This window comes from Micrasema longulum, unplaced genomic scaffold (assembly GCF_059751315.1).
Source record: "Micrasema longulum isolate JH-2025_06_02 unplaced genomic scaffold, ASM5975131v1 h1tg000575l, whole genome shotgun sequence".
Classification (NCBI taxonomy): domain Eukaryota; kingdom Metazoa; phylum Arthropoda; class Insecta; order Trichoptera; family Brachycentridae; genus Micrasema; species Micrasema longulum.
This window is the reverse complement of record NW_028277771.1, coordinates 591,746-602,718: the sequence shown is the minus strand read 5'-3', so window position 1 is coordinate 602,718 and position 10,973 is coordinate 591,746. Positions and strand designations below refer to the sequence as shown.

Below are 10,973 nucleotides of genomic sequence, written 5' to 3'. Positions count from 1 at the left end.
TGGACCCGACTCGTCAGGGCGACGGCATGGGTGCTGCGATTCATCGCACGATGCCGCCGCCACGAGTCCCTACCGTCCCCAGGGGGACCTTTGAACTTCACGCCTCAGAAACACGGGCCGCAGAAATCATGCTGCTGAAGCGGTCCCAGGAGACGGCTTTCGGAGAAGAGCTGGAGCTCCTGAGACGAAAGGCGCCTATCCCGCCGCACAGCCGCCTCCATGCAGCGGCACCCTTCTTAGACAAAGAGGGAGTCATCCGGATGGGAACGCGCATCCAAGCGGCACAGAGCTTCGCAGAGGACTGCAGCGCGCCGCCTATCATGGACGGGACCTGCCCATACACCCGGCTGCTGATCACGCACAGCCACCGGAAGGGTGGCCACCCGGGAGTCGAGAGGACGATCGCCGACCTGAGAGCCAGCTACCTCATCCTGCGACTCCGCGGGGCTGTGAGGAAGATAACACGATGGTGCCCGCTGTGTAAAATGCTGCGCAGCCGGCCCCAACCCCCGCTGATGGGGCAACTGCCTGAGGCCCGACTGGCCTTCAGGACGCCGCCGTTCACGCACTGCGGGCTTGACTTCTTCGGGCCGATGATGATCACCAACGGCCGAAGAAAAGAAAAGCGCTATGGGGCACTGTTCACCTGCCTCACCACACGCGCGGATCCACCTGGAGCTAGCGTCGTCCCTCGAAAGCGACTCCGCCATAATGGCCATAAGAAGGATGGCCGCCCGCAGAGGCTGCCCACACGCGTTATACTCGGACAACGCTACCAACTTCAGGGGAGCGGACAAAGAGCTGAAACAGGCCGTAGACGAGCTCCTGGCGGACCCCAGAATGCTCGCCGAACTTACAGTTCGCAAAATTGAGTGGAAATTCATTCCGCCCTCATCACCTCATATGGGGGGAGCGTGGGAAAGACTCGTGAGATCTGTAAAACGAGCCCTCCACGCAACCCTCAACGAGCAGGCTCCAAGAGAGGAGACCCTCAAAACCATATTGGCTGAAGCAGAGTACACCGTGAACAATCACCCGCTCACGCATGTGTCAACCAAGCCCAACGACGAAGCACCGCTGACCCCGAACCACTTCTTGCTCGGGTCAGCCAATACACAGCCAACTCTGGCATATTATAACAAAAAGGAAGAAGGGGCCTGCCTTCATAAGCAATGGGAGGATCGCCCAGAAAATGGCCGACATGTTTTGGCGCCGATGGCTGAAGGAGTACCTTCCCACCTTGGCGCACAGGAAGAAATGGCGCGAGCCCGCGCCTCCAATACAGGTCGGGGACCTCGCGCTCATCATGGACCCAAATCTGCCGCGGAATTCTTGGCCTCGCGGCAGAGTCACCCGTGCAGAACCAGCAGCTGACGGACAAGTACGAGTCGTCGAGGTGCGGACCACCAACGGCACCTACACCAGACCAGCGGTGAAGATCGCCGTACTAATGAAGGAAGAGGAACAACGCGCCCAGCAGGAAAATAGTACAGACTAGCTGCACGGGGGGAGTGTTCCGGACGCGTAAAATCGAATAAATTAAAATAATACAATAATTAGAAAGGATCCCCGGTAAATGTATAGAACTGATGGCTGGGCTCTCAATAAAGATAAAATGGTCACTTTCGAGCCTGGCCTCAGTATTACCGGGGAAAAATAGCAAGGTTAAAATGAATAAAATGTATAAAAATATATTTTGTAAATGTCATGTTGCGCGCGTCGCGGCTGCCGACGAAATGGCCCGTACGGGCATTGAGCGCCCGTATTTACGCCACCTGCGGCCGGCGGCATGTAGCGAGTGGCGGGGAAAGATTACCCCCACCACTCCGAGGCAGCCGGCGCGGGTGGGATGGCCGACTCACGGAGCCCGACGCGCACCGCTTTATAAGGCGGTCAAATGGAAATATTAAATCAGTTGAGTTCCTAACTCTGAACAGTTCACACGTGTTTTATTCCGTTCTCCGTCCTGTTCGCCTTCCTGCACTTCGCTCTTCGCTCCGCTCTGCCTGCTGACTGCCTTCGCCTCTCTGCACCACTTGGACCGGGTGGAAAGTCCTTTTCAGGGCTATTGAGGTTGACTTGCGGTCGGCGCAGCTGTGCTCCTACCTTCCGACTTTGTCTTTGGCTCTGTCTGGGAGGGCGGCTTCCCACTTACGCCGGGAAGCTTGACTGCGGCAGACGCGGGTGACGAACCGGCGAAACTTTCATCGTGGTAACGCGTACGTTACAAAGTGCATACAGTGATTTCAACAGAGGGAAACGGGAAAAGTGTAGCGTCATGTGTTTTGTGCGGACGAGGACATTTACTACAAACGTGCCAGGAATACATAGAGTGTAGTATTCCGGAAAGATGGGACATAGTGAAGCGAAAGAATTTGTGTTTTTCGTGTTTATCGAACACTCATCGGGCGATAAAGTGTAGAAATGTAAAAAAGTGCGGCCTCGATGGATGTCGCCGAACACATCACAAGACATTACACGACAGAAATAGTGCCGATATCAGTGAAGCTCGGTCTAGCGCCGATATACGAGCGCCAGATAATAATGCCCGCCGCAACACGCCTGCAGCGGCGGGCGCCGGGGGAAACAGACCGACCGCGAACGAAACCCGCGCCGCGAGTTCAAATGAAAGAAACTACGATTACGGCCACAGTTCGCGGACGAATAATATAGTGACGAGCACCTACGCTCGGGAGGAACCGGTCCTCCTAAAAGTGATTCCCGTCATGTTAAGTGGTCCGCGAGGACGAGTGAACGCGTACGCGTTACTAGATGAGGGATCAACCGTGACATTGATTGACGCAAAAATAGCAAACGACATCGGCGCGCCGGGAGAGACTCGAGGATTAAAAATCCACGGTGCCGGCGGAATGTGCGTAACAGATAGTGCATCAAGAAAAGTCACAATTAAAGTGCGCGGAGTTACGGAAGATTTATTCACTCTCCGCGCAAACACAATACAGAAGCTGAGTCTGCCGCTACAGCCCGTGATTGAAGGGGAAGGCAGGATGCGACAAGTGTGCCCGCAGTTACTCATCGGCCAAGATAACGCCTCTCTCATAGTGACGAGAGAGGCACGGAGATGCGGGGAATACATCGCCTCAGTGACAGCCTTAGGAAAGGTGATACACGGTGGGCGGACACGCCAGACTAACGCCAGCATACTAATGGCGCTTAGTACAGAACAGAGACTAGAAAATCTAGTTAAACAAAATTACGCCGTCGACGCGTTAGGTATAAGTTCGACAGCCAAGATATCGCGTCAGGAGGCGCGAGCCACAGAAACCATGAGAGCCACGACACGTTTCCTACCGCAAGGACAGTACGAGACAGGGCTACTGTGGAAAGACAATCGAATATGTTTACCGGATAATCGCCGTACAGCGCTGAATCGATTTTTAAGCATAGAGAAAAAGTTCAGTAAAAACAGTGAATTCGCCGCGGCTTACAAGTTAAAGATTAAAGAATATCTAGACAAGGGGTATGCCCGGGAACTGACGCTGGCTGAAAGACAAGACACTGCGAGTGGGCTTTGGTTTTTGCCGCATTTCGCAGTGACGAACGTGAATAAACCGGATAAAATACGGATAGTATTTGACGCCGCCAGCCGCTGCAACGGGAAGTCATTGAACGACATGTTGGCCAACGGCCCGGACCTTCTCTCATCGCTTATGGGAAATATAATGCGATTTCGCGAGGGAAAGATCGCGCTGGCAGCAGATATAAGGGAGATGTTTCTCCAAATTAAAATAAGAAAAGAAGACCAGAGGGCGCAGCTGTTCCTCTGGCGCGATAGTCCCGAAGAAGAAATTCGGGAAATGATTATGACGTCGATGACGTTCGGCGCGGCGTGTTCACCGAGCAGCGCACAGTACGTGAGAAATCAAGTCGCAGAAGATCACGGGCAAGAGATGGCCGCCGCCAGGGATGCTGTGCGAAATAAATTCTACATGGACGACTATATGGATGCCGTAGACAGTGCAACAGAGGCGATACAACTGCGCCACGATGTCGGCGAACTACTACGGCGGGGCGGATTCATCCTCGCGAATTGGGCGAGTAATGATCCCTCCGTAATGGAAGCGATTCCTTCAAATCTGAGAGGGAAAAGCGCACGCGAAATAATTAGCGGAACCTCCGTGACAGAGAGGGTCCTCGGCATCAAATGGGACCCGGTGACAGACGAGTTTCAATTTAAATTTAAAGTGTCACGGGAGGTTCCAACAGAGAGGCCTACAAAACGGCAGATGCTAAGTGAAGTTATGAGCATTTTCGATCCACTCGGTTTCGTAGGGTGTTTGACAATACGCCCGCGAATACTGCTACAAGATGTGTGGCGCTCCCACATAGAGTGGGACGAACAAGTGAATGAAGAACACGCAGAGAAATGGCGCACTTGGGTGGACATATTACGCAATACCGAGTGCGCTATACCGCGGCGCGTATCGAGCGCCAATGGCCAGCCAGTAGAGCTGCACGTATTTTCCGATGCCTCGGAGCAAGCGAGCTGCGCCGTAGCCTACATCGTGGAGGAGAACGCCGCCGGAAGGAATGCGACGTTCATGGCTAGCAAGTGCCGAGTTAGCCCGCTACGAGCGCTATCAATTCCACGCCTGGAATTACAAGCCGCGCTCATGGCCGCACGACTGGCGGCCACAATCAAGAAAGAATGCGGAAGTAATATACGCGATACCTACTACTGGACAGATTCTACTACGGTGCTGTGCTGGGTCCAGAGTGATTCGCGCATCTTCACGCCATTTGTAGCCCACCGCCTAGGGGAAATAGATGAGCTAACGAACGCTCAAGAGTGGCGGTGGGTACCAGGAAAGAAGAACCCCGCTGATCTCGGGACGCGGGACGGCGAGATACCAGACATCTCCCCGGCCGGCATGTGGTTCAGTGGGCCGAGTTTCATAAAGAAAAATAAAAGTCAATGGCCGCCGCTCAAGGTAATAACGGCGACCCCGGATACAAGCAGTGAAATAAAGTGTGCGAACAGTGCCATCGTGATGACAGCCCTCCCGGACGAAAGAAGATTTTCCTCCTGGCGGAGACTGATCAGGACTACAGCGTGGGTGTTGCGCTTCATAAACCGCTGCAGGAAAAAGAATACAGGAAGCGCGACACTCATCGCCCCGGAACTCAAGGCATCAGAGAGGGCGTGGATACTCATAAGCCAGACAGACAGTTACCACGCCGAGATAGCCGCAATTAGACGGGGGGAGTGCCTCCCGCGGAACAGCCGCCTGCTGGGCCTCACTCCCTACCTCGATAAAGATAGCGTCCTCAGAATGGGGACGCGAATTATGGAAGCCCCCGCGGTGAGCGAGCAACTAAAGGCGCCCGTCATACTGGACGGAGCGCACGCCTATACGCGTCTATTGATAAGGCATTATCACGAGTCGCGGCAACACGCAAGTACAGAGCGGACACTCAGCGAACTCAGACAACAGTTCTTTATAACACGATTACGGACAAATATAAGGAAAATTATATACGAGTGCCGCTACTGTCGAATACAGAAGGCCCGCCCGCAGCCTCCGCTCATGGGACAGCTGCCTGCCGGCCGACTCGATCATCACGTAAGGCCTTTTACCCACTGTGGGGTGGACATGTTCGGGCCCGTATACGTAACTATCGGAAGACGCCGGGAGAAACGATACGGGGCCCTGTTTACGTGCATGGTTACGAGGGCCGTGCATATTGAAATTACACCGTCGTTGAGTACTGACTCGACGGTGCAGGCCCTCAGAAGGATGGCGGCCCGCAGAGGACATCCGACAACGCTCTACTCGGACAACGGGACGAACTTCAGAGGCGCAGACAAAGAGATGGCGGCCGCCATGAAGGAACTAGCCCACGATCCCGAACTACAGAACGAGGCGACAAGGAGAGGGATCAAATGGGTGTTCAACCCGCCATCGGCGCCACACATGGGGGGAGCCTGGGAACGGCTCGTCCGGTCGATAAAGGGGGCGCTTATGGTGATTCTAAAGGAACAAGCCCCCCGAGAGGAAACGCTAATGACAGCGATAGCGGAGGCCGAGTACACAGTAAACACTCGGCCCCTAACCCACGTCTCGCTTGATAGCCGAGACGACGCTCCGCTGACTCCGATGCACTTTCTCATCGGGTCGAGCGGGGCCCAGCCGCATCTGGCCGATTACAGAGACGCGCCGCCCGAACTGTGCCTCAGAAAACAATGGCGGGTGGCGCAGAAACTAGCCGACGCATTTTGGAAAAGATGGATGAGGGAATATCTCCCGACGTTGGCACAGCGACGGAAGTGGCAACAGGCCGCCACACCGATCATGGTCGATGACCTGGTCATAATAACGGACGCCGCCCTCCCGCGGAATGAATGGCCGCGGGGACGCGTCATAGCAGTCACACCAGGGAAGGATGGACAAGTCAGGAGCGCCCGGGTCCAGACAGCCACCGGAACCTACACACGACCCGCCGTCAAGCTCGCCGTGTTGCAAATCAAGGACGACGTCGGCGCAGAGATGCCTCCTCGGCAGGGGGGAGTGTTGCCGACGTAAAAGTACATGCACCAACTTGGCGGCCCTTCCTGGGGTTTTAATGTAGCATAGGAGGCTTCAGTATGTGTAAGCGATCTACCACCTCCTCAATAAAGACTAGTATTTGTCACTTTCGGGGGTGGTGATCGCCATACTGAAGCCCACATATAGATTAGAATTCATGAAAATATTTGTATGCCCATAATGTGTTTTTATGTTGTTCTGTATAAGTGTTGATCGCCGCGCGGTCGGCGGGGAACTGCGGCCGGTAGCGGGAGGGTGGGGACCTTATACGTGGCGCGAGAGAGACCGATAGAGCCGGCAAATGTGCTCGCTATCTCTCTCGCCGCGTGATTGGTCAACCTAGCACCGCCCGCTATTGGCCTAGCCCACCGCCGCACGGCAAAATGTTGTATATATAGCCCCGCCGGGGAAAAATAAAGTCAGTCATCTCACCACACTACTAAGGCTTTCTACTCTCCACTTCACCTCCCTACCTCGCTTCAAACCGGACCTCATCGCCACCTGGATTCGAACACCGCTACCCCCCTGGACTTGGAACTCGGATACTCTTTGGATTGGATTTTGGACCCCGGATAATTTGGACCCTTGGATACTTCCCCGGAACACACCCCGCCGTTCCCACCGACGGAGAGATACCGGCCTTACAACCCGGTTGCCTGACTCAGGATTGCGGCCGCCAGCGCTACTCGCTAGCGACCCCGCAAGGGATCTCTAGGCGACGATACCTCCCCCGGAGCTTATCGTTCGTCGGCCGAGGCCCGCCTACGCCCGGCCACTCTGCGTTTGACACCAGCACCTATAGAAATACAGTTCTTGTGACGGGCGCGATTGCTACGGACGAAGCGGTGATCCGCCGCGTCTGTTACAAATAGTAAGGTAAATATCTAAGGTACAGTAATCGAAATCTCAAATTAAAATTTTTTAAATTCCCATGAGATATAAATGCTGCAACTTACGTAGAAACATCCAAAAATGCCTTTTCTGTCGTGCAGTGTGCCTGTTACAGACATTTTATGAAAAATTCTTGCATAATCCCAGATAAAATAAGTAAAATAATAATCTAAATGCTATTTCGACTGTAATTCAATCGAACTTCGGAAATATTTTGCTAGTTTGTATCGTGGGCCTTAAGAATGTAAACCTACTTGTTTTCTAGAAGCAAGTGTTTATTAACATTATAAATGATAATGATTTTTGGTTCATTACCTCGATCATTTGAACCGGGCAACCAGCAGCCATCATACTAATTCGAACTGAGTCTTCTGTAGCATTTTGACAGAGATATTTGTACTCATTTAAAGCTGCACTTTGCGCAACAGGACAGTTGGATATTGAGCTGACAGCCATCTGTAAAAACAAATAATTCAATTTCAAACAATAAACAAATATGCAGAATGGCGAATCGTACACAGCGTGTAAAGTTATCATCAAAACCAACCAATATGGCGTCATGCTCCGACTTCCTTATTACTTTCCCAAAAATGTTATAATATTGATTTATTTATTATACATACAGCCTAGGTCAATTACATACCTTTTTGTGAACACAGGTAGGTGAAACAGGAGACACCAAACCAGTATATCTGTCGACTGCCCAGAGTGACAAGGAAAGCAGAAGAGCATATCTTCTGTTTCGGTCCTTTTTGGGTATCTGACGAGCTTCTTTGGCTAGTGAGATTAACTCATTTTTGAAGTCTTTGGCAGCGTCGCTCATACCGTGAGGATATTCCCACAGGTTCTTAATGAGAGAGCTAGAAGAAAAAAAACGTTTTTTATTTCAGTACCTCAATCATCCGTTACATGAAGGTAATTATGATCAGTCTCCAGTAACCAACGGTGATTTCTTTTATAGGTAAGCTACAAAACATGTTCACAAATTTGTACCGACATGTACATGTAAGTAATATTAAATAAACGGCTATTTTTTCTGTGGTTTTGTGAACATCATTTCTCTGCTCAAGCTGTTGACAACTGAAGATAGATTGGCCTGTAATTTGTAAAATCAATTCAAACAACAATTAATATTAATTTCCCTACACACGTTACTTCATTCTACACTACTTGAACTAGTGGGACAATAATTTATTTGAATATCACAACGACATTCAATAGATACATTTACAAATATCAAAATTCAACACTAAGCACTAGCCTATAGGGTCTTTTCTGTTTTTTATATTATTTTTAAATTTAAATAAGAAAAAAATTACAATGGTAACTGTATTAATATTTTTTTTGTACGATGTTGGATGAATATTCCACAAAGGTTTAGAATATGCATATTTTTAATTACACGAAAACGAGACGTTTTGCGCCCTGTGGGTCCAACGGCACTTCTAACGTTTTGTTAGAAGCGAAGTCAGCGGTCATAAGGCGTGATGTCAAAATGACGTGATGCCAACTGCGAGCCGTTTTATATGTGCTCTAAATTGGAAAATTATAAATGAAAACTTGTTTTGAATACATTGATAGTTATATCATTAGAATTGTAACCATCTGTTCTAAACATACATAATATTTTTAACGTTTTTCCTGAGATGTGAAAATACCCTATTCCTTCTTCAAATGAATAATGTCAAAAAAGGCCACGTCAAGCACCACATGTCATGATATTTCATACCACATGATATCGCACCTTTAGGATGAAAACGACTCGGCTCAAAAAATCAACTTTTTGGGAAACTGCAAAAGAATTGAATTGAAGAATGTAAATTGTGACACCTTTGTATTTTTTCGTCGATTGTTTCGTATTTTTCAAAGTAAGCACCAAATTTTGAGTCAAAAACTATACCGAAAGCATTCAGCTATGAATCTATAAAAAAAGCGCACTAAAAAGATTTTTTCATAAGTTTAAACAAGACATTTATTTAATGAGTCATTATTAGATTGAAAAAAAAACAAACAAACAAATGCGCTTTGATGAATGAGAAAATGAGATAATTTTTATTAGGTCAGATCAGGTCACCAAACACATGTTTTTATTTATTCGCAAAATGACATAAACTTTAATAAGTCACTAAGATTATCGGTTAGTTGGAAAAAAACAATCACAAAACTAAATTGGCTGTTTTAATATTTTTTTTAATAAAGTAAAGTTGCCATTTGTGTCGGAATAAAATTGACTTAACCGGCTTTCGGTCACTATATGTTTGTCTGCGTTGCGTCTTTCACACGGCAATATAAACACAACACTAATAGCGTCGCTTCCGTACTGACACAGAACCTAAATTCTCTGAGTAACAAAGAGACCGATGTAACAGTTTTGTCCTATTCCCACCCAATGTTGTATTTTTTTTAACGCAGAAAGAATTATATTGATTGAAGTCGTTTCATGATCTTAACTCATTTTAAGGTTTTTTTGAGTCAAGTCATTTTCGTTCTGAAGATGCAATATTTCGTTCTGAAGATGCGATATTTCGATATATGTAGAATGTAGCTTTTTAATGGTAAGTCGTAAAGATGAAATCAACATTTAAAATGCCATTTCTAGATCAACCAAGAGTTTTAAAGCCAATTTTTTCTTGGCTCTCACCGGTAAAATAAAACATTTAATCTTTTGGCACTAGTATTGAATAATATATACCAAAAGGGGGGCAATAAATGCTGGTTTCTTTGTTTTACATCTAAGAAACCGACTGCTATTTTGAACGCCATCTTCATCGGTACATATCGAAACGGTATAAATTAACATCAATATTTATCTAAAAAGAATAGTATATTTGTATAAAAATTTTAAGTTTCATCGTCGGTAACTTGTAATTGAACATGTTTAGAAAAAAAATTGTAAACATATTAGATATTTCATATGGAAAAATTAATTTTACTTTGTAGGTAAAATTGAAGATAAATTTTTACTTTTAATTAGAATACGAACCCAGATCTCTCATCCCATGGGTCCACGACATCACCACGACCATTGACTTATCCAAATAAAACTTTCGCTCATCTCAAACACTGTAAATTATGTTAATTTTCAGTGACTTACGGGATGTCCAAATTTGAACATTGGGATCCAGGACAAAGCAGGCCACCGGAAGGTTTCGGGCTAGTTGCGCGGGACGGAGACGACAACTCTGCTAGCGACACACAGCGGAATACCACCTGATAATATAAAGACAAGATTTTACGTAATCATATAAAGGTGTCGGAAAGATGAGATTATTACAAAATTACCTTTTTTTTATTATTTATTTTATTTAGTTGTATAATTAACATAGTCTAATATATATTTACAACACAATATTTACATCTATACGTATTCTAACATTATTCATCACTATTATACACTTAATACCCTAATTTATAATATTCACTGTTTCATATGTACATTTTCATTGATTATATTCACTATTTACACTATATACTACCTAAAATTTTACACATATATCCTTTTTAAATTTAATTTTAAATATATTATCATTTTTT

At 47.5% G+C, this 10,973-nt stretch overlaps 1 protein-coding gene and 1 long non-coding RNA gene across 4 annotated transcripts; one reads left to right on the top strand and one right to left on the bottom strand.

Moving 5' to 3' along the window:
* Positions 1 to 903: 903 nt before the first annotated feature.
* Positions 904 to 1,498, top strand: LOC148280503 (uncharacterized). Its single transcript, XM_088228280.1, has 2 exons — positions 904 to 1,103; positions 1,147 to 1,498. The coding sequence occupies exons 1-2, from the start codon at positions 904 to 906 to the stop codon at positions 1,496 to 1,498; spliced, it is 552 nt and encodes a 183-aa protein (XP_088084406.1).
* Positions 1,499 to 7,770: 6,272 nt separating this feature from the next.
* LOC148280502 (uncharacterized) lies at positions 7,771 to 9,358 on the bottom strand. Of its 3 annotated transcripts, none has more exons than XR_015822595.1 (3): positions 9,270 to 9,358; positions 8,083 to 8,299; positions 7,771 to 7,895 (listed from the first exon to the last, which is right to left on the bottom strand). It is a non-coding gene; the product is annotated as an uncharacterized LOC148280502 (long non-coding RNA). The 3 variants fall into 3 exon arrangements; XR_015822594.1 differs by lacking the exon at positions 9,270 to 9,358 and adding an exon at positions 9,184 to 9,265; XR_015822593.1 differs by lacking the exon at positions 9,270 to 9,358 and adding an exon at positions 9,060 to 9,212.
* Positions 9,359 to 10,973: the final 1,615 nt, after the last annotated feature.

Bases quoted from the DNA above. Each gene is read 5' to 3' on its own strand.
- LOC148280503 (XM_088228280.1), top strand. From the start codon at position 904: ATGGGGGGAGCGTGGGAAAGACTCGTGAGATCTGTAAAACGAGCCCTC. The intron at 1,104-1,146 runs GTCAGCCAATAC...TATAACAAAAAG, and splicing joins CCGAACCACTTCTTGCTCGG to GAAGAAGGGGCCTGCCTTCA.